At 40.4% G+C, this 27,659-nt stretch overlaps 1 protein-coding gene, 1 long non-coding RNA gene and 1 pseudogene across 2 annotated transcripts in view; 2 read left to right on the top strand and 1 right to left on the bottom strand.

The window, feature by feature from the left end:
* Nucleotides 1-6,281: 6,281 nt before the first annotated feature.
* LOC130453901 (uncharacterized) lies at nucleotides 6,282-8,460 on the bottom strand. Its single transcript, XR_008911563.1, has 2 exons — nucleotides 8,169-8,460; nucleotides 6,282-6,804 (listed from the first exon to the last, which is right to left on the bottom strand). It is a non-coding gene; the product is annotated as an uncharacterized LOC130453901 (long non-coding RNA).
* Nucleotides 8,461-8,550: 90 nt separating this feature from the next.
* PHYHIPL (phytanoyl-CoA 2-hydroxylase interacting protein like) overlaps nucleotides 8,551-27,659 on the top strand; it is a 74,783-nt gene continuing 55,674 nt past the window's right edge. The window contains exon 1 of the mRNA XM_001375983.4: nucleotides 8,551-8,932. Coding sequence (XP_001376020.2) covers nucleotides 8,824-8,932 — 109 coding nt within the window. The 5' untranslated portion in view covers nucleotides 8,551-8,823. The remainder of the gene's footprint in view (nucleotides 8,933-27,659) is intronic.
* Nucleotides 10,454-17,625, top strand: LOC130453900 (1-acylglycerol-3-phosphate O-acyltransferase ABHD5-like; annotated as a pseudogene).

Here is a 27,659-nt window from a genome sequence, read left to right on the forward strand (position 1 = left end):
GCCAGAAATACCGATTGTGTAGTCAGTCAGTAATCCTGCAAATGCACATGAGAAATATTAAATAATTGGCCAGCAGCAGCAAGGGTCAAATTAAAATTTGCCGGCAGTGCTTTGCAGAGGGCCAGACCTCCATGGCTCTTACTGAACTTGTCAGCCTGGAATCAGGAGCAGAGGAACCAGCATGAATGTTCTAGCCCTGGGAGGTACCTGCTAAGTCCGGAAATGGCCAAATGATCATACTGCTAAATGAAAACTAGAAGGAAACTCACCGGATTATCCATGATGTAGTAGTAGTAGTAGTAGTAGTAGTAGTAGTAGTAGTAGTAGTAGTAGTAGTAGTAGTAGTAGTAGTCTCTCGGTAACTGAGGATGATTGTCTTTGTGCGCTTTCATCTGTGATAGATGAGCGTGCACAAAAACACTTGTGCATGAAGGAGATTTAAGTGGAAAAGTCGATGCACAGAGATGGTCCCACTCTCTCGGCGTTGGCAGCCTGGGTCCAGTGGCATGTATGTGAAACCAAACCACAAGCAATGACAAAATAGGTGGAAATTCTCTTGTTTCAAAGAATCATTTTCAATGCTGCCAAAGCTTGTTCTACCTGCAGAATAGACTGTTTCCCCCTCAGATTCACCAGCTAGCCCGGTGTGATGTAGTTGCTGATATCTTTGCCTCAGGGGTAGGTCATTAAATCTTTACTTCAGTTTAGTAATTTAGAGGCTAGCCTAAGATAATCTCAGCAGTGGGCGATCTAGTAGCATCGTTCCAGTTTTCAGGACCCAGGGCTAAATTCAATTTAATTTTGTCCAGTGAGTAATTGCTCCTAGTGGGAGCTTCACCAGGGCAGACCCAAGCCCAGAAGTCACCCTGATCATGATGGAGAGGCTCTTTGGGAAGTGTCATGTGGTAAATATCCCCTTTCTGAGTTACTCTCAGGAGGCAGAGAGGAAGTAAAAAATATCCTTTACTCAACTAGTTAAGATTTATGGTGGCATATGAAAATGGACACTGTTTCTGCTGCATAAAACCAGAACAATTGGTTAAGTTGACCAACCAATTCAATTCAGGGAGTCAGTCAACAAACATTTATCCAATTCAGTACAACAGTCATTTTTCAAGCAACTACTTTGTGCAAAGCTCTGTAATACAAGCTAAAGATACAATGAGAAAAGGCAGAATCTGTCCTTAAAGTTCAAGATAGTGGGACAAGGGCTGTGACATTTATACAGACTAGAAAATAAAGGTCATTTGAGGCAGGAGAGGGCATGGACAACTGGGGGAATCAGGAAAGCCTGAGTGAAAAATAAAGAGAGCAGTTGTCTTATTGTTTTTGTTGAATTAAGTATATAGTTGACAGAGAACCAGTCAGTCAAGTCAAAGCAATCATTTCTAATTCAGATAGTAGTAGTCTCTCGGTAACCGAGGATGATGATTGTCTTTGTGCGTTTTCATCTGTGATGTAGATGAGTGTGCACAAAGACACTTGTGCATGAAGGAGATTTAAGTGGAAAAGTCGATGCACAGAGACAGTCCCACTCTCTTGGCATTGGAAGCCTGGGTCCAGTGGCACGAAAAGTCGTTGCACCTGGAGACTTCCTCAGCTGCATTGGATGGCCGTGTTGTCTTTTGTGCTCCAACATGCCCTGAGCACTCCACAGTGCTTTGCTGCGTCGCGCTCTCAGCCGTTGAACCTTCTTGTTGGTTTCTTCCGCCTGTTCCGCCGAAGCTGTCATCACATGCTGGGTGAGCAAAGCCTTAGTTCACCAGGGGTCTACGTCGACCCGATGGCTACCCTCACAAGGTTTAGCCGGCCTGTTAAAGCCGTTGCCCATGGTGTGGCTGCTGCCGCATGCTAGCAGCTACTGGGGGCTACAAGTGGGAGCTGGGTATCAGGTGGGGGTCAGAGGCTGGAGAGTTGCCCTAGAAGGGCACGACAAGCCCTCCATACCAGAGATACTACCCCTCCCTGAGCACCCCATACACCCCTTCCAATTCAGATAGGCATGCTCTTACAATCTGGGGCAATAAAAGCCTTTTTTTTCTTTTAAAAAATTAATTGTATTTCTTATTTTTGTATCACCTTGATTTATCAATATAATCCTCCCTCCTCCCTTTACTAGAGAACCATTCTGTATTAGAAGAAATAAAAAAGAAAACAGAGCACATTTTAGAAAAACTAACCAATACATTAATCAAATCCAACATGATATGCTGTGTTCCACACCCGAAGAACCTGACCACTACAAAAGAAGAGGTGGACCATGTTCATATTTCTCCTTTTGGGGACGAAATTTGGTTACATAGCATGAAGTTTTGATTCTTTGTCATCATCGTCCTTTCTGTTTATATTTTAGGTATTAAGATATATTGCTTTCCTAGTTTTTTCTTTTCCCAATAAGAGATAAATTTCTTTTTAATTAAAATTTTAAGTTGAATTAACCATGTTAGTAGAAAAATTAATATTTATTCTCTTTGATGTAAGTATGTTCCTGATCCAACTAGAGTATAGGCAAGGACTTTTTAAAATTTTAGTTGAAGTTGAGATATATACAGTATATGGAATAAGAGCAAAGTCATACCTAACTGTAGACTGAGTTAGGCTCAGTGACAGGAAGGATTTCAAGGCCACCTTTAAGCTTCACTTTGTCTGACTTGATCATATAGGATTTTCCAGAAGGGAAGGGGTGGATAGGAAATGTCCTACTCTTGAAAAATTCATTGTGGCATGGGGGTGACACTGGGTTGCCGAAGCAATGCCCAAGGAGTACAGGCTTTGACAGGTTCTGCCATACTGGAAAGACTTCCAGTATGGTCCTAGTGACAGACTGTTGACTTTCTGAGGATCAGCTTGGCCATAAATAGACTGGCTTAGCATCAGGAGTCTGGCCACTAGTTGATGACTCTTTTGGCAATGGTGACCAAAGAAACTGAGAAAAATGCAACCTGATCCTTGATTCTGTGCCATCTTTTGTTTCTTTGTAATGATGATGGCAAAGAAGTAGAAAACACAAGAGAAGGAACTGAGATCAAAATGTGAGAAAAACATCCCTATTGTACCAACCACACAAATGAGGAGATGACATCATTTTAAGGTCATTGAGAAGGATTTCATCTCAAGATATCTGAAAGAAAGAATAATACCAAAATACTTTAAAAATTCATAGGTGTAATTATTATCCCTCAAATGCAATCAAGAGAACATGAATAACATTAACAATCCAGCTACCTAATTTCTCATCTCTACAAAATCCTTAAGAACATCCTCTACATATATGAAAAGCATCTTTAATGGAAATACAAGATGGGGACAGGGAGGCATCTGCAAATTAAGTTCCATAGCATCCAACCTCACAGTCATACAATTGACTGAAGGAGAAGAATAAGATCCTATCACAAATTATCTAATTCTCATGAATCAAAAGGATGTAACATTCCTTCTTGCTTTAGGGTCTATATGACCATGTTTTCTTTAAAAAAGAATTTTATCTAAATCCAAGAAAACTTAGTTGATTCCTGGATCTTACTTATATAGGACCTTAGGAAAGTAATTTTGTCTCTGTACCTCATGGGATTTCTCTTTGGAAACTGGGGTTGGACTAGATAGTCTACAAAGTTCAATCCAGGTCTAGATCCCAAAACCTAATATAAGGTCAAAAGAATAACCAAATGGATTAAAAACCACCAGGGCTGCCTGTGTATAGATCCATTTGAGTGTGTAAGATCTCATGGATTGGGCTCCTGTTCTAAAACATCAGTTTGACAACTGATAAGCCCTATTAGGAGATACCATCTTGCTTAAAAACCAAAGCACAGATTAACCATGTTTCACTTTAAAATGTACAATTTCTAACGTAGATTTAGTCAACCTGTAGCTGTGCCAAGTTTCCTAGCCAGCTCATTTTAGCTGGTTTTTAGGGTTTATGGGGTTTCAATTAACTAGATTTATTAATATTATGACTAAATGGATGTGACCAGAAAGTGTGGCATGCAGCACTGTGTATGTAAATTGGTGCTTTATTGTTTAACATTTATGTCCCAAATTAGAAAATCAATAAAAACAAAACTTAAAAGAAATCAATGCCCAGAATTTTTTCATTGAAATACTAACTCTACAACCACTTCCCACAGGGAGAAAAGCTCAGAAAAGGAAAAAAGAGAGGATATTCTTAGATGATTAGACAGGATTGAAACTTGGATATTTTCTTGGTGAAATTATAGAATCATAGAATTAAAGATACAAAGATGGAAATGATCTTTGAGATCAGCTAGTTCAACCTTCTCATTTTATAGTGGAGGGATTTGATGCCCAGGTAAGCCAGTGACCTGATTAAGGTTAGAGCATGTGATCATTTATTGTTTACTCTACAGGTAGTGATAGGTCCAGGACTGAACTCAGGTTTAATGACTTCAACAGTTTGCTATTTATTTAGTAAATTTAGGAAACGTCCAAGCACTCACTAATTACACAGTAATGATTTCATTGACATCAAAGAAGTGTCTTCTTTAGCTCCCTACATATGCTCTCCATTTGGTTACACTGGTATGATAGTAGAAAACACATAACATTCAATCCCCCTCCTCTCTACCTTTTCATGTCTGGAATGCACAACTTCCTCAGTTTCCATGTCATGCCTTCCTTCCTTCCTTCAAAGAACAACTTGGGAGCCACCTCCCACACAAGGCTTTTCATCACCCTTCCCTGGCTCTTCTTGGGATTATTAATTTTCTCCATCTCTTGATATGAGTTTGTGTTTATATTTACTTCTCTGTGCACATGTACACAGTAGACTGTAAGCCTCTTGAGGAAAGGGTTTTGTCTTTGTATCTCCAGTACCAAATGAATGTTGAATTGAGTTTACAGTGGTCTACTGGGCAAACTCTCAATTCAGAAAGGTCTAGATCTCTAACTCTTCATCTCAACATGTTCCTCTTTCTTCCCATAACTGAAAGTGATAACCCTTCTCTGATTTCCCCTAGCAATTCTTCTAGACCTCTTGTCCACATTCATTTGAGTCTCCCTCATTCCAGTTATGTGATACTCACCCTTCCCATCTACCAGGAGATCAGTGATCTCTTCAATGAGAGCACTTCCTTCTTGCATGCAAATATCCTACCCATGCTTCTGATCTTTCCATAAGTCTTCCACAGAAGATCTATCCAATATGTTAGTGCCTGTTTTCTAGGTTGTTCAGTGTCCATTCGTTTTCTCTCCTCCTGCCTTCCTTTGCCATTTAGACATATGTATTCATGATGATGCAGGCTTACTGCCAAACCATTAACTATTAAAATTCTTCCTCTGAAACTTGCTAAAAAGCTTCCCAATACATTTCTATGCTTGTTTTCTCACCTACAAATCAATTAACAAGCATGTATTAAGCATCTGCTATGTGCCAGGCACCATGCTAAAAGCTAGTGATACAAATATTTAAAAAATGCAAGACAATCCCTAGTGCTCAAGGAGCACAGGTTCTATCAAGGGTGACAATCTATATATTTAAGTAAGTATATTTAGAATAAATGAAAAGTAGGTAACAAGACCATTATAGAGACACGAGAAATTGAAGACAACGAAGGGCTCTGTGTAAGACCAGGGGTCCTTAATATGGGGTTCATGGATCATCAAGGAGCCCAAGTAGAGATCTCTAAGTAATGCATGAACTTAAATGAGAAAAATAATTACAATTTTACTTTCAATAAAACTAAAATTTTATATTTCCTTCAATTTCATGTTTTTAGAATATTCTGAGGTATCTGTAGGCTTCACCAGATTGTTCAGGACTTATAGAGGGGACAGTAGCATACAAAGTTGCATCATTAAGGGATAGATTCCAGGAGATAGAGGTTAGGTGAAGTGAAGATATATTCCAGGCATGAGGGAATGCTCAATACAAAAGCACTGAGAAGGGAAATAAGGGTATCCTGAGTGAGACACAGACAAGGATAGTTGAATTGGACTACAGAATACAGGGAGAGGAGTGATTATTTAGTTGTTTCAGTCATGTTGGACTTTTTGTGACTCCATTTGGCAAAGATCCTGCCATTTCCTTCCTAGCTCTTTTTACAGAGGAGGAAACAAGTAAACAAGGCCCAGACATTTATTTACCTAGGATCACACAAGTACTGTCTGAGGCTGGGTTTGAACTCAAGTCTTCCTGACTCCAGGCTTGAAGCTCTACCTACTGGAATATCTAGTGATATTTAGGCTTAAAGGATATGTTAGGGCCAGGTTGTGAAGGATTTTAAAACAGGGATTCAAAAATTTATATCATATTCTCAAAGTAATAGGAAGGAACCAAATTTTATTGTGCAAGGAAATTACATGGTCTTATGAAAAATCACTTTGGAAACTGTGTGAAGGATAGATTGGCAAGGAGATCCATTAGGAGGCTAATACAATATTCCAAAGGAGAGGTGATGAGGGCTTAAACTAAGGCCTTGGTTACACAAGTGGAGGCAATAGAATGCAAAAGATGTCATGGAGGTCACCGTAGAGAGATATGGCAACTATTTGGCTCTGAGGAACAAAGGGGGGTCTATGAAGTAGTGGAGATATAGCCTCAATGCCTACCTCCTTTCAATAAGATAATGTAGGTAAAGTGCTTTGTTCATCTTAAAGGGCTTTAGAAATAAGTTATTATACCACTTCTCACAGTTGTAGCCTTATACTGTCCGTTCTTCCATTTTGCTCTTTGGATGACTCACAATGTTGACTTTTCCCAGACAGTAGCATTCTATGCACCATAGTCAGGTAGCCTTACTTGGTGAGGTGGGTCTTAAAGAGATGTTTGAACAGAAATGAAGCTTTCTGCAGAAAAAAGGGACATTCTACTAACTTCTGAAAGGGGAAGGGCGAGAGGGCAAGAGAGAGAGAGAGACAGACAGACAGACAGAGACAGAGACAGACAGACAGAGACAGAGACAGACAGACAGACAGAGACAGAGAGGAGAGAGACAGACAGACAGGCAGACAGATAGATAGATAAAGAGATGATAGAGACAGACAGACATAAAGAGATGATAGAAAGATAGAGATAGAGATGAGAAAGATAGAGACAGAGACAGACAGACAGAGAGACAGACAGAGAGACAGAGACAGAGAGAGAGACAGAGACAGAGAGAGAGAGACAGATAGACAGAGACAATTAGACAGAGACAGACAGACAGACAGAGACTGAGAGGAGACAGACAGACAGACAGGCAGACAGATATAAATAGATAAGATAACAGATAGATAAAGAGATGATAGAGACAGACAGATATAAAGAGATGCTAGAAAGATAGAGAGAGATGAGAAAGAGAGAGAGAGAGAGAGAGAGAGAGAGAGAGAGAGAGAGAGAGAGAGAGAGAGAGAGAGAGAGAGAGAGAGAGAGAGAGAGAGAGAGAGAGAAAGGAGAAGAGACAGAGAGATAGAGACAGAGATCTGCTGTATAGGGACACACAGAACCAGGCAGTGGGTAGATGGGGTCAGATACAGACACCAGCACAAAGGCAGACAGATCGACACAAACAGAAAGATAATGTGCAGAGAAAGACAGACAGACATTACAGAGTGGTAGAGATACAGAGATGGACAAATAAGACTCAGACAGGCATTTAGACACAGATAGTCACACACTAACAAAGAACAAACAGAAAGACACCAGCAGACAAATACAGACAGGTAGACAGCTATATGGACAGACACACACCCAGATGGACATAGACAGATATGGACAGACATGGACTGAAAGATGGACACACAGATGGACAGATACAATCACACAAGCAGATATAGACAGACAGATGCAAATAAGTAGAGACAGACAGACAGCTAGAGAGTCCCAGCTGGCTACAAACAGAAAATATAGACAGGCTGCCGAGACAGACACCGTTCTATACAGACAGAACTACAGACATAGACAGACAACTAGCCAGACACACAGATATGTAGATATAGACACACATACAGACAGAGACAAATGCAGACCGATCCACATAGACAGACACAAACACAGACATATACACAGAGACTGACATAGACATAGGGACACAAATACACATGCACACACGGCTAGATGCAGATAGACAAACACAGATGAGACAGACACAACTAGAGATAGACAAAAACCGCTATAGATGGACACACACAAAACAGACAGACAGACAGTTATAGCCAGGCAGAAGATCCACCTGCCAAGGGAAAGGGCTGCTCTATGCTGGATACTGCCCCGCCGGGAGCCGGGTACTCGCGCTTAGCCCCGAAGTCTGCCTTCGGGGGACTATCCTCCGCCGTCGCGGGGAGCGGGAGACGGGGGGCGGGGCGCCGCCCGGCTCCTCCTCTGCCCGCCCCTGGATGTGCGCGCTGGAGACCGTTTTCCCTCTCCCCCCCGCCCCGCCTCGCCCCGCTCTTGCCCCGCCCGCGCCCGAGAGCCCGACGCGGCAGTTGGCGCGAGCGCGGGCTGGCTGGAGGGCGGGTGGGCGCGCTCCTGAGCATCGGAGCCCCCGCGTGCCCCTGCACCCTCCCGTAGGCGCCGGGGCCGGCTGGGCTTCTCCATCCCCTCCCCCAACCCTCCCCTCAGGCGCGCGCCCCGGCGCCCTCCTCCTCCCGCCGCTGCCTAGCGCCCTCGCGCCCCCTCCCGCTGTCCGCGCACGCGCGCCCGTTCCTGGCCGGGCTCCTCCGCCTCAGTCGGTGTCAGACGCTCCCACGGCCGGAGCTACCAGAGCCGCGTCGGGCCCCGGCGCTGGGGAAGAGCTGAGAGGAGAGTAGCAGAGCTGTGGAAGGAGAGAGGGAGAGAGGGAGGGAGAGACCGACAGAAACGGAGAGAGAAATAGGGAGAGCCGGAGCATGGACGTGCCGCCGCGCCTCGACCCTGCCCTGGGCAGCCCGGCCAGCCCGTGCGAGGACGTGATCAAGAACCTGAGCCTGGAGGCCATACAGCTGTGCGAGCGCGATGGTGGGTCCGGGGGAGGGGACCAGTGCTGGGGAGTAGATGGGGGAATCAGGGAGGGGCCCAGCGGGGGGGCACATCAGTGAGGGGCTTGGTGGGGGGGTGGCGAGGCGGGGGAGGGTCAGTGAGGGGCACAGCGGGGGGGTCAGCAAAGGGCAGAGCACGAGGGGTCAACGAGGGGCATAACGAGGGGATGAGAGGAGGGGCACTTTGGGGAGCACAACGAGGAGGGGTTGAGGTGGGCACTGAAGGAAGCACAGCAGGGGTTCAGCGAGAAGCAGGCGCAACGGCGGGGGGGGGGGGAGGGACGGAGGGACGGATGCAAACCTGGAGGGAGCTAAGTCACAGGGGTCCAGGGGTCATCCCACGGAGGGGGTTGTCAGTGGCAGAGGGGTGCAGAGGGAGGGGGGCTAAATGACAAGGCCCGAGGGACCACTGCGGGGTGCCAGATGCAGATGCTGACCCCGCGAGGGTCAGTGAGGGGCACAGCCCAGAGGGTTGGGCGAGGGCCTGGGGACAGGGCGAGTAAGGGTCTCTGGAGATCATCGGGCTGAGGAGCTGTGGAGAGCTTTGTAGGGCTCAGGATGATGGATGTGGGTGCTGTGGGAACCCGGGGAGCAGAGGAGACCAGGCTGAACCCCGGAGGGGGGATTGTGCCTCTCCACTACCCCCCCAGGTCTTTTGTGGCTCTCCCGGGGCAGAGCTCCCCACCCTGACTGGGCAGGCGGACACACACACTTTCTCTCTCTCTCTCTCTCTCTCTCTCTCTCTCTCTCTCTCTCTCTCTCTCTCTCTCTCTCTCTCTCTCTCTCTCTCTCTCTCTCTCTCTCTCACACACACACACACACACACACACACACACACTCACACACACACACACACACACACACACTCGCCCCCTTGGAGAACAAAAGAAAACCCGAGCTCACCCCCTTGGAGTGGAGGGGTGCCCCGACGCAGGCACCCCCTCAATCTCTCGCTGTCCTCCCCGCTTTTCTGCGGTCCCTCGTCTGTCAGGGCAGGGGGCGCCTCCTCCGGGATTATCTAGTCGGAGGGCAGGAAACGGGCCCCTTCCGGACTGTGTGACCTTGGGCAAGTCACTTGGCCTTTGCGTCTCGGAGCCTCGGCTTCCTCGGTGCCAGGAGGAGGGGTTGGACGCCGTGACCCTGAGGCCGGGGGTTCTGGGCAGACTGCGGCAGGCCAGATTTCGTAGCGGCTCTCTCCCTCAGCACGGCCTGAGCGTGCAAATGCCCAGCAGGACCGTTTAGTTCCAGTTCCTTTTGCCTAAACTTCCCCTTTGTCTAGGAAAGAGTTTAAAGCGCGGAGCCCACCCCACTCTTTCGGGTCCTCCTTCCCCGCCCCCCGGGGAAGCGGGAGGGACGGGTCTTTCAGCACCACGGACAGACACAACGGTCCAGATTCCGGCGAGAGAGTGAAACTGTCAGCCTCGGGATGGCCGTGGCCGTGGCCTTGGCCTAGGCCGGCGGGGGGATGCGGGGCCCAGGCCGAGCTTTTGTAAGTGGATGCCCGATCTCCGACCCCCGGTGAAAGTTTCTGGCTCCAGAAAGGCCGAGGCTAGGCACCGCGTTCCTCTGTCCAGGATAGGCAGTTGTACTATGTCTCTCTTCAGTCCATGGGGTGGGCAGTCCGGCCGGTCTCAGGACTGCAGAACCAAACTTACTTTATTTAAAAATCACCCGGCTTGTCAGGTAACCGTAAAACGGGCCATTGGACCCAGGAGAAACGTTTTTTTTTTTTTTTTGCGTGGTTAGGAAGGTAATGCTGTCAGTTATAATTAAATTTAATATTAATCGTGGATAAATGAATATTACTTGGAACAACTTGTAGCCAAAGTGATGCAAAGACTGCGAGTAGTTCACATTTTTGATTGCCAAAATTATTTTGATTTATGACCCTCTTATATTGGTGAGCAGAGAGTTCTTCTGCCCAAGTAATTTAAAGGGTGATAAATTGGTTAGACATTTCAATTCAGTAGAGGGTTTAGGCAATTTAGGACCTTATGTTGATGAAGGAAAATGGATAAACAAGATGATCATGGCTCTTGCAAAGGGTGTTTGCATTTTAAAATTTTTCCTCTATGCTTTGGTAATATTTTGTCACATTGTGGCATTCACAGATATTGTAACTTAAATTTTTCATCTTCTCTTTTTTTGAGCACTTATCCATCTTGACTGACTGGATTTATTTCACACAATAAGGCTTTCAGACTTATTCTTTACTATTCATGAAATGCTCTCCATATCAAAATACACATATTATGGTTTTGGTTTTTTCTGTCACACAGATTGGTTTGAGAGATAAAAAATTGGAATTCAAGAAATATAGATTTTATTTTTATTTACTTTGATCAGTTATCAAATGCTTATTGCTATAGCAACTGAAGCAGACAACTCATTATTTCACTGTGTCAGCCCATTAATCTCAGCTTGAAAGAAACTGAATTTATTATATTCTTCTATACATTTCAGGGAATATTAGGAAAAATGAAGCTTTGTTCAATGTTTAGATATATAGTACCACAATATGTCAAAATTAGTGTTGCTTCCTTTCTTCTGAAGTAATAGATGTATTGTTTTGATTATGTGAGCTTGTGGGCAATATAGACCTTTCTAATTGGGTAGATCATAGAATGTTTATTTGTTTATTTATTCTGGTCATCCCTAAATAATACTTAGGAAAAGTGTTAGCTGTTGAAGATTTCTGACAATGGTTAATTTTATAAAAATAGCTCAATCTACCTGTCCAAAGAGTTGACTTGTCTATTTGAAAATTTATTAGAATAAAGAAATAGCCCAGGCAGAAAGTTTGCTTGAAGATAACTGTTTCTCTTGTGATTATGCTTTACAGATGAATGCACAGGAAAGTGAATGCACTATATCATCTCTTATATTTTAAAAATAATAAAGTGTAATATAATACACTTTAAATAGCAACAATGTTTGATGCTTATTGAAATTGTCATCTGCATGCCTTATTTTAAGCATAGTTTTCATATTAGTACATTTTTTAAAGGAAGCATTTTAGACTTCTACTCTCCAACTAGCTTCACATCTCCCAATCTCCTAATTCTTTTCCTCTCTTTTTTTGCTTCTTCTATATATTTTTAATTTAGAAAGAACCAGATGACATAGGCATATAATCACCTTTTTGATTGGTTAAGTTAATTATTGTATTTTTAATAGTTATATGCATCAAAATACCTCTTATTTATTTACCCTTTACATTATCACTTTTCTTTTACTCCATCACTCTATCACTCTGTTACTATCCCCATTCTTTTATTCTTTTAATCTGGACATGCTCAACTAACTACCCACACTGTGAAAGTGAAGCAGAGATTTAAATATGTGTCTAATATATGAGGAATAAAGTTAGCTCAGAATAAACTTCATGTATTCCTTTCTTTTCACTCTTTTTACTCATGGATGTTTCTTGGTGTTTTTTATACTTCCATCAACCAACAGCCTTAGTTTTGCATATGTTCTCTCTATCTTATGCTAACTTTTCTCTTGCATGTTTTTTTTCTTTTCTTTATATGCCTTTTTCATTGTATATTATAGATTGTGCTAAAGATTGACAGCAGGATTTTACAGTGGTTCCACTTTTTAATACTTTTCTCAGTGTCTTTTAATATTCCATAAAATAAGGCAATTTCATAAAGAGAAAGTCCAGGTCAGGAGTTCTTTACCTTTTTGTGTGTGCATGATCCTTGGGCATTCTGATGATGCCTATGGACCTATCAAAATAAAGTTTTTAAATGCATAAAACAAAATACACATGATTACAAGCAAGCAAATTATATTAAAATAGTCATGTAAATATTTTAAAGTTCCCAGATCCTACTTTAAGAACCCCTGGCCTAAGTAGACTTTTTATAGGAAGTTATCAAAAAGGGTTATCAATAGGTCTTCTATATTTATCTTCATAGGAGAACAGGCCTCTTTACCCATATCTGTTAGAGATTTCTGCAGACTTAAAATTAAGTATGCTTTTTTTCAGGTTATATACATGATAGATTTTGTGTTCCTTTGATTTGGAAATAAAGATAATTCAGATTGGAAGGCATAAAAAATTAGAACCTATTTCTAATTCATTTCTTCTTTGCTTTAGACATTTATTTGATAGGACAGATATCGATCTATATTTTCTTAATCCTTTTATCATACATGTACACAATTTCATTTTTATTTTTACTTTCAAAAATGAAAGAATTTTATCTCCATTTTTTCTTACATGAATCCAAGTTCTTTGTTTTCTTATTAAACCATTTAGAAAGAAAACAAAAAATTAATTTGCATAATACAACATTGGAAACTCCATGCTATCTTCCTCAACAACAAATTTTCCAGGAGGTGTAATTCTACAATCAAGACATTTTTTACTATGTAGGTTTACTTTATCATAAGGGGGAACAAAAGAATACATTTTAAATGAAGTACATAGCCTGAAACTTATAGTTTTTTTCTATCTTTGTTTCTAAACAAAGGTGTTCAGGGTGTTGAATGAAATTTTTTAAAATGACATTCTATCTTTTAAACATAAAAAGAATGGATAGCCATTTAATTTGGCTTGATATTTTCCCATATTGTAGGGGCTTCCTATCTGTTGGTGATGTAGAAGAAAATGATTTGGTATGGATTAACCAAATTGTAAGTTTTAAAATCTAACAAAAATAATATACTATTAAATACAGTACTATATTATTGTAGCCCCATTCATGAAGGCTCAAATGAGTTAATAGATTCAAGATGCTTTGCAAACTTAAGGCGCTTTATGAATATTAGCTATTATTTTTACCTTTTTTGAAACAGTGAACTAATAATACTTCTACCTGTTAGAAGTAATGCTCATTAAAAGAATAGGATGGTAGATGGCTTAGTGGATAGAGAGCCAGGCCTGCAGTTGGAAGGACCACGGTTCTAATCTGGACTCAGACACTTCCTATCTGTGTTACCCTGGGCAAGTTACTTAACACCAGTTGCCTGGCCTTTAATGCTCTTCTGATTTGGAACCTATGTATTGATACTAACACAGAACATAAGTGTTAAAAAAAAGAACAGGATCACAGATCAAAGACCAGTGTCACTGACTTTGGAAAATTCATTTTTCATGTGTCTTAAGATGAACTAGTCCTTTTGTATTGGCAGTGATTCAATCCTCTTGGTCCTTTTCATTTCTTCTATCTATTATGGTTTAGAAAAATTATTTATTTCATTTCATTTCAATGTCCTCACATGGTTAAGTGGATCAGTATATCCTCTAATGTGAGAAAGAATGGTGTCTTCAAACACAGTTTAATTTCTCTGAAAATCTTCCATTTTACTATGTTATCAAATATAAGTAGCATGAGAGAACAGAGGGTCTCTGTTGTTATCAGGATGACCTGGGTTCAAGTTCAATCTTTGCACATAATGACTATGAGAACTAGAACAAATTACTTAACATTCCAGTGTGGACCCCCACCCCACCCCACCTCTTAAGTGGTTTTTTTTTTCTGCCATATATTTTGGTTCAAGAGATAAAAATTTGGAATTCAAGAAATAGGGATTTCATTTTTGTTTACTTTGATCATTTATAAAACATTTATTGCATTTAAGTTGCAGAATGACTTCCCTACCTGCTTTATCAAGGAAATCTGCTGACCTGGAGATCCTTATGAATGATATCATTGGTTTATATCCTACCTTCTACCTCCATCTAGTGCCCCCAAGCCCTTAATTGACAAAATAATTGTCACCTTCACTCCTAAAAGCTGCTTTCAGTTTCCAGTTGAACAAATGTAATGCCTTTTTTTTCCTCCATTTTCTTAAACACATTAAAATTTTCTACTTCCTAGATTTTCTTAAAACTTTTGATAAGTTCATTGTAAACTTTCTTTGGCCTTACTTGACAATTTAATTTAAATTTTCCTCTGAATTGCTCCATAGTAGCTCATTTGACTCCAGAAATCACTTCTTTGTCTCTTTTGTGTATAAAACCTTCTTTAGGTGGTATAAAAAAACCTGCTTTTAGCAATGTGAGATCACGTTAAAGCAATTTATATTCTTAGTAGTTCTAATTTATTCTGAATGTAGACCAGAAAGCTGGTTGAGCAAATCACATCAAAAGTAGATGTGACTTGGCTCCCTCCAGTGGCAGGAATGACTCATGTCACTGTTAAGTACTACTGCAACTTGTTTTCCAGCTAGGCTGCAAGGTCAGAACCTCACTTTTTCCAAACAATTGTTTAGGAAGCCAACATGAAACTTCACATTCATGGCACTTGGATTTATCTCTAGTAATGATTTCCCTTAACAGAAACCCAGTTTCTCACTTTCTAGGATATGCACAGTATAGTATGTCATCTTTTATACACACACATATATTATGAATACACACATACGCATATACTTTCTTTTTTATTATACCCTTGACCTTCTGCCTTAGAATACTAAGATACTAAGATTACTAGGATACTAAGTATTGGTTCCAAGGCAGAAGAGTGGAAAGGGCCAGGCAACTGGGGTTAAGTGATTGGCCCAGGGTCATCTATCTATCTATCTATCTATCTATCTATCTATCTATCTATCATCTATTCATCCACATATCTGTCACTCCATCCATCTATCTATCTATCTATCTATCTATCATCTATCATCTATTCATCCACATATCTATCTGTCTCTCCATCCATCCATCCATCTATCTATCTATCTATCTATCATCTATCATCTATTCATCCACATATCTATCTGTCTCTCCATCCATCCATCCATCCATCCATCCATCTATCTATCTATCTATCTATCATCTATTCATCCACATATCTATCTGTCACTCCATCTATCTATCTATCTATCTATCTATCTATCTATCTATCTATCTATCATCTATCATCTATTCATCCACATATCTATCTGTCTCTCCATCTATCTATCTATCTATCTATCTATCTATCTATCTATCTATCTATCTATCTATCATCTATCATCTATTCATCCACATATCTATCTGTCTCTCCATCTATCTATCTATCTATCTATCTATCTATCTATCTATCTATCTGTGTCTGTCCGTCCATCCGTCTATCTGTCTGTCTTATCTACCCGTCTGTCTATCTATCCATCATCTATCTATCTATCTATCTATCTATCTATCTATCTATCTATCTATGTCTGTCCATCCATCTATCTGTCTGTCTATCCGTCTGTCTGTCTGTCTATCTATCTATCTATCTATCTATCTATCTGTCTGTCTGTCTGTCTGTGTATATGTGGATGCATGTATGTATTTCTGTGTGTATATGCATGTGTGTATAGATCTACATGTGTGAATATATTCCAATATATGGAATTTATGACTGGTCCTTACTACCACTAATGGATTCTCATCTATTAATATTAAAATGTTTTAACACCAATTATAGTTTGATTTTCTTTCTAACTATCTTTGTAAAACTTTTTTTTCTACTCAATTATTTTCTGTTTTACATTCTGGAATTCTTTACCTATCTTGTGTTTATTTTCCCTTTTTGTTGACTTTTTATAAGAAAGTTTTCTTTGCCCTCTGTTGATTATCAAGATATCTTTTTTCCTTTTCTCCAAGTTATATACATTGGCCTTTAGTTATAGAAAACAGTTTAAGATTACTATTGGTCATCTAGTAGACATTTTTGAACATAATACTGTGTTCAGGGCATTGCCTACCTGTATATGTATCTGAAGGATATGGAAGGGCACTTTGTACTTATCTTTAGTAAGTTTAGATGAGAAGACAGTGCATATTCACCAGTAAGTGAATAGAAATACATATAAAAGTGATTTTATAGAGCATAAAATAAACAAATAACTAATAATATCAAGAGTACTGAAAAAGTATGGGAAATAATCTATTCAGATAGCTCCAGTTATGGAATCCTGACTAGAAAAGTAAAATTTTTGGGGTCCTTTCTTTGGGGTCACCCAGAGCCCAGGCTGGGCTGGTGGATGAGCAAGGAGAGAGTGGACATGGTGGAGGAGGAGGATGAAGCACATTATCTTAGTGGAGCTGTAGGGTTTTCTAGAGAGACCTGATAGTATTGATCAAGACAGGCCAATTTCAGTGTGGATCAAAGCCTTGGGAGCTGTACTGACCCCTTTAATCCCTTAGCTGGCCTTAGAATTGCAGGACCCTTTGGCTTAAGCCTTGTGCAATGTTTAAAGCCCAATTTTAAGAGAAAATATGTTTCAATATTTGAAGATGATATTATGACAGACTATATCTACCACTGTAATGTAATGTAATATAAACAGACACCCAGTGGTGAAACTGCCTTTAGAAATATGACTATTTCTTATGGATGGGCCAAAAGACCAATGATCATGCGGATTGGGAAGATGGATCCAGACATTCTGATTTCTGTCATCTATGGAGCCCGATCTTGCCTAGATGGCCATTCTGGCAACACCATCTAGTCCCTAAGGCCACATTCATATGTGAAGACTATTGCTATCCTTGGCACCAGACATTATGGCTACGCTGACCACCCAGAAGAATTCAACCAAAAAGCAAAGGAGATTTGTGATTCTGTGGACTGACCCCATTCAGACCTTGATGTAGTTCCTCAGCAATAACTTAGAAAATGTGATGAAGAATAAGGAAACCAACACAAAGAAACTGAGCAATCCTCTTGATTCTTATTTTGCACATTTGGCATTTCTTTCATGAAGTTACTTGTACAATTATATCAGATATTGCCTTTTTGGATCGGAACCTCCTTTTAAGTAGAAATGTCTTTTGAAATACCTACAGAAAGCTCAGAAACTAATAGATTTAAATAAGGGGTTTCTTGCCTCCCTGACCTAGTGGAAATACTGTAATTTTTTAACTGGAAATTTTTTTCAAATATAGCTTTGCTATATTGAATCCTTTTGATATTGGAATCTACCTCTCCACTAGAAAGACTTTGATATATCATTGTGAAAAAAAGAAAAATAAATTTTGAATGGATTTCAAAAGTAGTGAGGGCCATAGATTTGGGAGAATGTGGAGAGGAAGAAGGCAGTGATTTTAGGCAGAAGAAATGAGATATACTAAGACAAGAGTTCTTAATCTGGAATTCATAGATAGATTTCAAGGCATCCAAGATTTTGGATAGGAAAAAAACAAATCTTTATTTTCAATAAGTTTGAACTGAAATTTATCAATTCTTTCAGTAATTTAAGAACACTATTCTAAGAAGGGTCCATAGGCTTTTCCATGCTGTTAGGGGAACCTACAATATGAAAAAAGTTAAGAATCCCTGTGTTCTTTTGGAAACAAAATGAGCGTGCGATAAGTGGGAAATGGCAAACAGATTGGCTGATCTGGAGTGAGGAAAATCCATAAAAAATTATATTTGTTTGGCCATGGCAATTGTGGGCAAGGAGATCATGGAATGCCAGATTGCAGAAAACTCTACAATCATAAATAGGTAGTAGACATTTATCAGCATATAAATGGGGCTATCAAGTTAGCTCAGTGGATAGAGTGACAGGCCTGGAGTCAGGAAATCTTGAGTTCAAATTTGGTCTTAGATACTAATCAGTGTGACTGTAGGCAAGTCATTTTACCCTGTTTGCTTCATCTGTAAAATGAGCTGGAGGAGAGAATGGCAAACTACTCCAGTATCTTGGCCAAGAAAACCCCAAATGGGTTACAAAGGGTCAGAAATGACTGAAATGACTCAACAACAACGAAAGTATATAAATAATGGTAACTTATCTTTTGCACAAATTTAAGGTTTACAAAATACCTTTCTCAAAACAACTCTGCAAGGTAGATAGTTTTATTTCCCACATGTATCAAAAGAGAAAACTGAGACTGAAGGATTATAATTGGCCCCTGTTTATAATACCTAGGAACCTAGGAAGTTATCAAGTTCAACCTGTATCTGAACAAGAATCTCTTCTCCAACTTTTGCTGGAAGTGAAGGGGACCTCATTCATTCAAGGCATCCTATTTTAATTTTTTGTAGCTCTATTGTTAGCAAATTTATCCATACCTCAAACCTAAATTTGCTTCTTCCTAACTTCCATCCAGTATCACTAATTCTTTCTCTCTGGGGTCAAGCAGAATAAATCTGTAATTGCTTCCTATGTATCAGTCCTTCAAAAATTTAAAGAAAGCTATGTAACATTCCCCCTTGCCTCTCACTGTCTTCTCTGAGATAAACATACTAATTTTTTTGAACGATAAGTGTATGACATAAACTTGATGCCCCTTACTCTCTTGCTTGCCAACTTCTGGATGCCCTCCACCTTCTTAGTGTTCTTCTTAAAATTTAGAGCTCATGTTGTCCCTATATATTTATATCACTAATTTCTCCAATATATCTTGTATTCCACTGACACTGGCCTCATTGCCTTTCCTTATATATAATGCTCCATTTCCTGACCTCATACATTTCCCCTGGCTATCCTTCATTGTTGGAATCTCTCCCTTTTCATCTTTACCTACCTCCCCGCTTCCTAAACTTTCTTGAGTTCCAGCTAAATCCTCACTTTCTACAGAGAGGCTTTTCTACTTTCCCTCCATGCCATTGCCTTTCTTCCATTGATTCTCTGTAGTCTATGCTCTATATATCATGTTGTACCTAGTCATTAACATATTGTCTCCTCTGTTAGATTGTGAGCTCCTTGAGAGCAGGAATTCTGTTTGTTTTTTGCTTAGCACAGGGCATAGCATAGTAACAGAACCTTAATAAGTGATACTTGTCTTGACTTCTTGACTAGACAGACTAAAAAATATTAGAGCTAGTATTTGAGAACAGATGGTCTGACTCTACGGATAGCCAAAATGTATAGAAACCAGTGATCATTCTGCTAAATGGTGTCTCCGTAAAATGACTGAGGAAGATTCTGTTGTTAACTCTGTACTAGATGACTTGGAATAGGCATACAGAGAGTTGGGAAAAGTAGGATAGATACTGTTTCAATGATGAGTTGCAATTATGAAAACAAAAGGAGGGGATAGGATCCAAGTAATTCTCTACTGAGAAAAGAAATGGTGATACTTTGGCCATTTATTCAAAGGAAAGAGAAGAATAAAAAATAACTGAAAAGTTTCATGCCTTAGGAATTAGAAAGATGATGACATTGATGGGAATGGAAAAACCAGGACGCAGTAGTTACTTAGTAGGATGATAATGGACTCAGCTTTTGATATATTTAATATTCAAGTAGTTAATATTCTGTAGACTGTCGTCTTCTGTCTTTGAACCCATTAATGGTTAATTTACTATATCTGTAAATGTGAACATGTACCAAGATTCTATCTTTGGCCTTCTCCTCTTTTCTCTAGAGTATATCCCTTGGCAATCTCATCCATTCCTGTGACTTCAATAATAATCTCTATGCAGATAACTCCTAGATCTCTCTGTATAAAATACTAATCTCTTCCATGAGCCCCCCTTCCACCATTCCAGTTACCCAATGAACATCTTGCAAAGGATATACTGTGCAAAGTCTAATGTAGCAAATCCAAAATTGAATCCAACCTTCCTTTAAAATCTAGCTTCTTAATTCTATTAGTGTCTGATCTCATCAATTTTATCATTCCCCCAAAATCACAGAATGTAGCTAGGTGGTACAGTGGATAGAGTGCTGGAACTGGAGTCAGGAACATTTCCTAAGTTCAAATCTGGTCTCAGACCCTTACTAGCTGAGTGACCCTGTGTCAAGACTCAGCCCTGTTTTTTGCCTCCATTCTTTATTTGTAATATGAACTAGAGAAGGAAATGGCAAATCACCCCAGTATCTTTGTCAAGAATATCCCAAATAGAGCCCTAAAGAGTCGGGATGAATGAAACAACTGAAGAGCAACAAAGTCACAAGACTGAGTTTTAAGGGATCTCAGTGGACATGTAGTCTAACTGATATCTAAATAATAATTAGATTCCACAAATCTATTTAACATTTGTTAAATGTTGGCCTGGTAAAGCACTGTCTTGTGCTTTGCACAATAGCCCAAACTTTCTTGGAGCTTGTATTTGAATGGGGAAACATATATCATGGATATTTAAGTCTGATACAAAGGAAATGGAATTAAGAACTGGTTGGAAAGGTTCATGAAGGAGATGGCACCTGTGCTCAGTCTTGGAAGAAAGAAAGGATTCAGAGAACTGGAAATGGTGAAGTCAATGGCTAAAGAAAGGGTGCTGAAATCAGGCAGTAGCTTAGTAATGTAGTAGAAAGAGTCCTTGTCCTGGGGTCACAGGACTCAAGTTCAAATTCTACCTCTGACACTTATGACCTCTAAACTTTGGCAGGTCACAACCTCCTGGACCTCAAAATATTCTTTCATATAATAAGGGCTGGATTAAAAGACCTCTGAGGTCTAGAATCAGTCTGGGCCATTGTGATATGAACCGAGAATTTATGAAGTTGGGAAATAGTCAGTATGTTTGGAAAAGTAATAGGAAACTACTAAAGGTTCATGAGGAGAGGAGTGGCAGTTAGATCCATGCTTCCAAATTATCGTGGCACTTATTTGAAGAAGAGAGTTACTAGAAGCAAGGATTCTGTTCTAATACTTTAGGAAGAAACTACTTTGCTTCTTCTCCCATCTATTGGACTGTTCCTTTTTAGTTTCCTTTTCTGTGCCTTCGTTCAGGTCCCACCTGCTGACTGTGGGTCCATTCCCCCACCTCACTCCACCCCCAACCATTGAACTGTGTTGGTCCTTCTTCTCTTCTAACTCATTTCATCTCATGATCTCATTGGCTATCATTGATTCTATTATTAGATAGTCTATGCTGATCCATGGCTAACCTCTCTTCTGACCTTCATTCTCCTATCTCCAACTGCCTACTGGACATCTGCAACTGAATGTTCTGAGACTTTTTAAACTCAGCTTGCCCCAAACTGAACTCACTATCTATTCCCTTTCCCTTCCCATTTCTTAACCTCCAATAACTTCCTGTCACTTCCAGGATCAATATAAAATGCACATTTTGGCATTCAAGGTCTGTCATGATATGGCTGTCTCCTACCTTTCTAGTTTTCTTATGCCTTACTCATGTATGCTGTGATCCAACCTTCTTAATATTACTCAGAGAAGACATTCAATCTCCTAACTTTGGGCATTTCCACTGGCTGTCTTCCGGGTCCAGAATTCTTTCTGTCCTCAACTCCACCTTTTGACTTCCTGGCTTCTTTCAAGTCCTAGCTAAACTCCCATGTCCTCGTAGAGTCTTTCCTGCACCCCCTTAATACTAATACTTTCCCCTTGTTTATGTTTGTACATAATTATTTGCACTAAACTCTGAGATGCTTGAGAGCAAAGATTTTCTTGTGCCTGTCTTTGTACTGTAGCATTTAACACAACGCCTGGCACATAATATTTAATTAAATAATGAATATTAATGAATTGGCCAACTGAACTAGGGTTCCATCTATGATGAATGAAAACTATGCCCCACACTTCAGAAGCTTAGATTCTACTGGAAGGATATAAGATGCAACTACATGAGTACATACTTGATAATTTCAGAAATTATCCTCAGAACCTCCTGGAGAGACAAACTATGTAAGCAAGATAGGGCTTACATGATGATTTGAGGAGGAAGCATAGAATGCTAACAATTATGGGAAACAAGAATAGATTCCCACAGAAAAGGTACATCAATGTATGGTGAATGAAGCTAATATGTAGAAGAGAAGAGAAAATATATTCTGGGTCTGAGGGATAGTATGTACAAAGTTATGGAGGCAAGAGATGGAATACCAAGTTTGGAGAATGTCAAGGAGGCCTTTTTGGTTTGAATATAGTGTTTGCAAAGAGCACTAATGTTCAGTATGCCTGAAAAGGTAAGCTTGATCCAGTTTATAAAGGGCTTTAAATGTCAAACAAAGGAGGTTGTATTTTTCATGGATTCAATTGAGAACCAGTGAAGCCTGTTTCAATTAACAACTTGGTAAAACTTGTGATCTAGGAAGGTTAACCTGGTAGCTATAGATGGATGGAGGGCTTGGAGATAGAAAAGACTGGAAGCCCACAATCCATTTAGGAAGCCCTTATAATTATCAGCCTGAGCTGGGGTGATGAAAATTTCAGGAGAGGCGAGGAGAGGATCAGATGAAGCATCATGAAAGCAGAATTGACAAAACTGGGCACATTCTGGATATGGAGAGTAGGGAGTATCAAGAGGTAATAATAGGGACCACTAGGTAGCACAGAGGATAGAGTGCCAGGTCTGGAGTTCAGAAGACTTGGGTCCATTCTGGTCTCAGACACTTCCTAGCTAGGTGACCCTAGACAAGTCACTCAACCTGTTTCCTAGCCCTTACCATTTTTCTGTCTTAGAATTGTTACTAAGACAGAAGGTAAAAGTTAAAACAAGAGGTAATGATGACACTGTGTTTGCAGCCTGGTGACTGGAAACATGTAGTTGTCCCCAAAATAAATAGAAATTGGATTGTTTAGGAGGTAAAGTGATATTAGGAGTTCTGTTTTGGAAATGATGTAGTAGTTAGTACATTTTGTTGGAGATGTCCAACGGACAGTTGATTTTGGATGTGACCTTAGAAGAGAAACAGGACTGGATATATAACTTGCACAAATGAAAACAGAAGCTGTGGGAGCTGATAAATTAAGAAGAGAAAGGATAGAAATGGAGAAAAACAGACCTAAGAATTGTGAGGGAAACTAGTTGTTAGGAGGCAGAAAATGGATAATGATCCAGCAAAAGAGTCCAAAAAATGAGTGTTTAGATAAGTGGGAAGGCATCTACGAGAGAGCAAGGCCATGAAATCTAGAGAGAAGAAAAGATTTAGGAGGTGGGAGTGGCCATCAGTGTCAGATGTTGCAGAGACATAAGAAAGATGAGGAATCCAAAAAAGACATCATACTATGCAACTAATAAATCACTGATCACCTTGGAGATAGCAGTTTCTTCTTATTGATGAGGTAGGAAGTTGTATTAGATGGGGCTGAAAAATGAGAAATTAGAAGAAAAAAAAAGCTTTTCTGGGTATCTGACTGTAAAAGGGAGAATTGCTCAATCAGTCAACAAACATTTGTGAAGTTCTTTCCATAAACTAGGCACACTGCATGCAGAAACGATGGATGATAGCCTTAGAGGGGTGACTATTGAATTTGGGACCAGGAAAGACCTTCTACAGAAGGTGGGATTCGAGATATCTTGAAGGAAGCCAAGGAGTCTTAAGAGATGGGCATAAAAAGGGACAGAGCATGAAGGACAGCCAGCATAAAGGCCAATGGAGAGGAGAGATGGAGTGTTGTTTGGGTGAAAGAACAAGTAATCCAGGATAGCTGGAATGGAGAGCACATGGAAGGGAATACAATGTAGGAAGGCAAGAAAGGAAAAGCATTTGAAGTTTTTCTCTCCAAAAGGATTTTTTATTTGGTCTTGTAGGTGAGTCATTGGAATCTGAGTAGGTAGGTAATTTGGTCAGACTTAGACTTTAGGAAGTTCGCTTGTGGATAAGGAGTTGAATCATGAAAATCAAGGAGAAGGCCACTGCATTCATCCAGGTTTGGGAGATTTTATTTTTTAAAACCCTTACCTTCTATCTTGGAGTCAATACCGTGTATTGGCTCTAAAGCAGAAGAGCGGTAAGGGCTAGGCAATGGGACTTAAGTGACTTGCCCAGGGTCACACAGCTAGGAAATGTTTGAGGCCAGATTTGAATCTAGGACCTCCTGTCTCTAGGCCTGGCTCTCAATCCACTGAGCCACCCAGCTGCCCCTGATTTTTTTTTAAGGATTTTAACCAAGCAAATATTTTGACAAAGACATTATAAGCCTTTTCCCTCATTTTAAATTTCATTGAGTATGTGCTTCTCTTCTTAACCCCCTTCCCCCATTTGATTGTAGCTTCTCTGAGGAGAGGGATGGACTCTTATTTTTCATGTGTGTATTCTCAATGTTTATGTAATACCAATCTCAAAAGAATTAATGATGTGGATACTGGAAAAGTATTTGATAGGCTGAGCAGGATAGAACACTTTACCAATGAAGAGTTAGTTATTCAGGAGGAGGAGTATGACCGGAAAAGAAGCTGGGCTTGTCATGGTCATGCCCTACTAGTAGCCATGCAATGTTGCCAAATCTAGATGATGGCATGCTATGTTGGTGGAGCATCATGGAGGACTCATGGAAGATAATGGGACCAAAAGTCACACCAGATGAGAAGTCTGGGATGGCTTGTGACCTACATTGGTGGAAAGAATTACACATAGCAGAGTGATAGATGAGTGAATGAATGTGTGAGTAAGCAGGAGAAAAGATCTATTAAGTACTTAGCATGTTCCAAGTCCTACGATAAGAAGTTGACATATAAATCCAAAAATGAAGGCTGATCAACCAGAGACCCAGAGAAGTGTCCCCAGTTTCTAACCTGGTTCCCTGCTAATAGTAGGTGATTGTTGAATTTAAGTTGGAAAGACTACTTAGACCAGAGGTTCCTTACCTTTTTTGTATCCTGGACCCCTTTGACTATCTGGTGAAGCCTACTGATTCTTCAGTCATATTTGTAAATGAATAAAATTGTATTCACATAATTTTTAGGACCAATTATAGAGGAAATAAATTGAAGTACAATTTTAAAAAGAAAATTACCCAGACTATACCCAGATTTAGCGCATCTACTTTAGGCCATCTACCATTATTTGATGTCTCCACCATTCCTTCATCCTGCTTTATTATGCTTGCTCTATATTGCCTTTGAATTCATCAGAACAGCATAAAAATATAGTTCTTGATTGAGCAGGGAGACAGTGGAATGGAGGGCAACAGATAGAAGATCAGTGAAAAAGGAAGGGGAGAGGATAGACACTGCCATATGAACACCCACTTCATTTCACTTCTCCTTTCCCCCAACACACTTTGCATGAAGTTATTCACACATTCCTTTGCCACACACAAAAACCAAACATCCACATATATGTGGGTGTATATCTGTATGTATGTGGCAGCTAAGTGGTACAGTGATTAGAGCAATGGACTTAGTGTCAAAAAGACCTAAATTCAACTCCAGACTCCGAGTGAGTTACCGAACCCCTCTTTGCCTCCACTTCTCATCCCAAAATGGGGATGATAACAATAATGACGATGATGATAGTACCCGACTCTTATAGTTATCGCAGGATCAAACGTGTTAATTATTTTGAAGCACTTAGCACAGGGCCTGGGCACATAGTAAGTACTACTTAGAGATTATGGTGTCTGTGTATAATGCAGATGCAGTCTCCTCAAATATGTAAGCTATCCAGCTCATTCACTCCTCAGTACCTCGTCTTTTTGGTCCCCACTGTCCCTAGAAAGCCACAATTCATACATTCGCGACAACTGCTAATAGAAATAGACATTTTGAACTTGAGGGATAACTGTTTATGCATGTTTGCCATTTACCTGCACAGAGGAGATTGGGAAGCATTGGTTGAGCATCTTTCAAAGAGAATATAAACAAGAGACAGTAATTGAGTTCTGTTCAGACATTCGGAAGCCAATGGAAAGAGTTGCCATGAACGTTCATAATAAAATGCAGCAGTTCCTTTTAGATTCCCTGGTAGGAAGTTCTAGAATGGGAAAATTTCCCTCTAACAAGGTTTACTCCACTAGGGGGAGATGGATCTTTGGGAAAGCAAGGGGTACCGAGCGTTTATTTCATTTTAGAGTACTCTATCCAGCTCAAGGGGCAGAGAGGGAAACTTACTACCAAAATTCAATTTTGAAGATCTGAGCACTGGGTTAATTGGGAATTCAGGGTTGTTGCAGACCTAAATAAAAACCCAAAGCAAAGTCTTATTTATATGTAGCAGATGCTGGATCATTATACCTAGTTAGCAGAAGCTCCTTAAGGCCAGAGATCAATTTTCTTTTTTTTTTTTCTTCATATTTATATTTCTAGCACCTGGCACAGTGCCTGACACATAGCTTAATAAATGCATATTGGCTGATTGAATAAGCATTAAAAATGATTCGGGGCAGTCATTTTGTGCATTGATAGTATTCGTATCTAGATGGGATCGGTTTATGTTAAAAAGGTGGCTCTGGAGTTGTATTTGCATGTATATTACTTGTTTTGGTGTTTGTGAAAACTGTGTGTAAATAAATCTGTCTTTTCAGTTTTCTTTTTACTTTTTTTGGTAACCTGTGGGAGTGGTGGTATCTAGTAACAGCAGGAAAGATGAAAGGCTTATAGGTTCACTCCATTGAAGAGGGATTGTAAGAGTACTTTCCCATCAGCTTCTCTGAAATGTTGTTTAATCATTCGGCCCATTTCCTCAGCCCTCAATGGTTTGGGCACCTCGCCATACATTCCTAGACTACAGAATAGATAGGAAATGGGGAAGCTGCGCCTCAGATAACACCTAGTACGTTTCCCAGTTGTCTGGTGCATTCAGAAGTTTACGTTACGTCCTGTATTATAATGGCATGTTTATGCATTTTGAGACAGCAGAGCACAGTGAAGAGATGAGGTCTTGAAGCCAAGAAGGCCCTGGTACAGGTGGCACCATGCTGCGTAGCCCCCATGTATGGACTGCAGGACCCTGGCGGGGGGCGTGCCAGCTCCTCTGCTCCACTCTCTGTGGCAGAAGTTGCTGACCTGAATGGGGAGAAGTTCCCTCACCCAGAAGTCCCCTAGATCAGTGCAGTCCCAGAGCCAGTCCTGATCTCTAGCCTAACAGCCCTAAATTCCATGGACCAGCAAACACTGACCGAGAGCACTTTTCACTTTTGTTACCCCTAG

This window comes from Monodelphis domestica, chromosome 1 (genome assembly GCF_027887165.1).
Source record: "Monodelphis domestica isolate mMonDom1 chromosome 1, mMonDom1.pri, whole genome shotgun sequence".
Lineage (NCBI taxonomy): Eukaryota > Metazoa > Chordata > Mammalia > Didelphimorphia > Didelphidae > Monodelphis > Monodelphis domestica.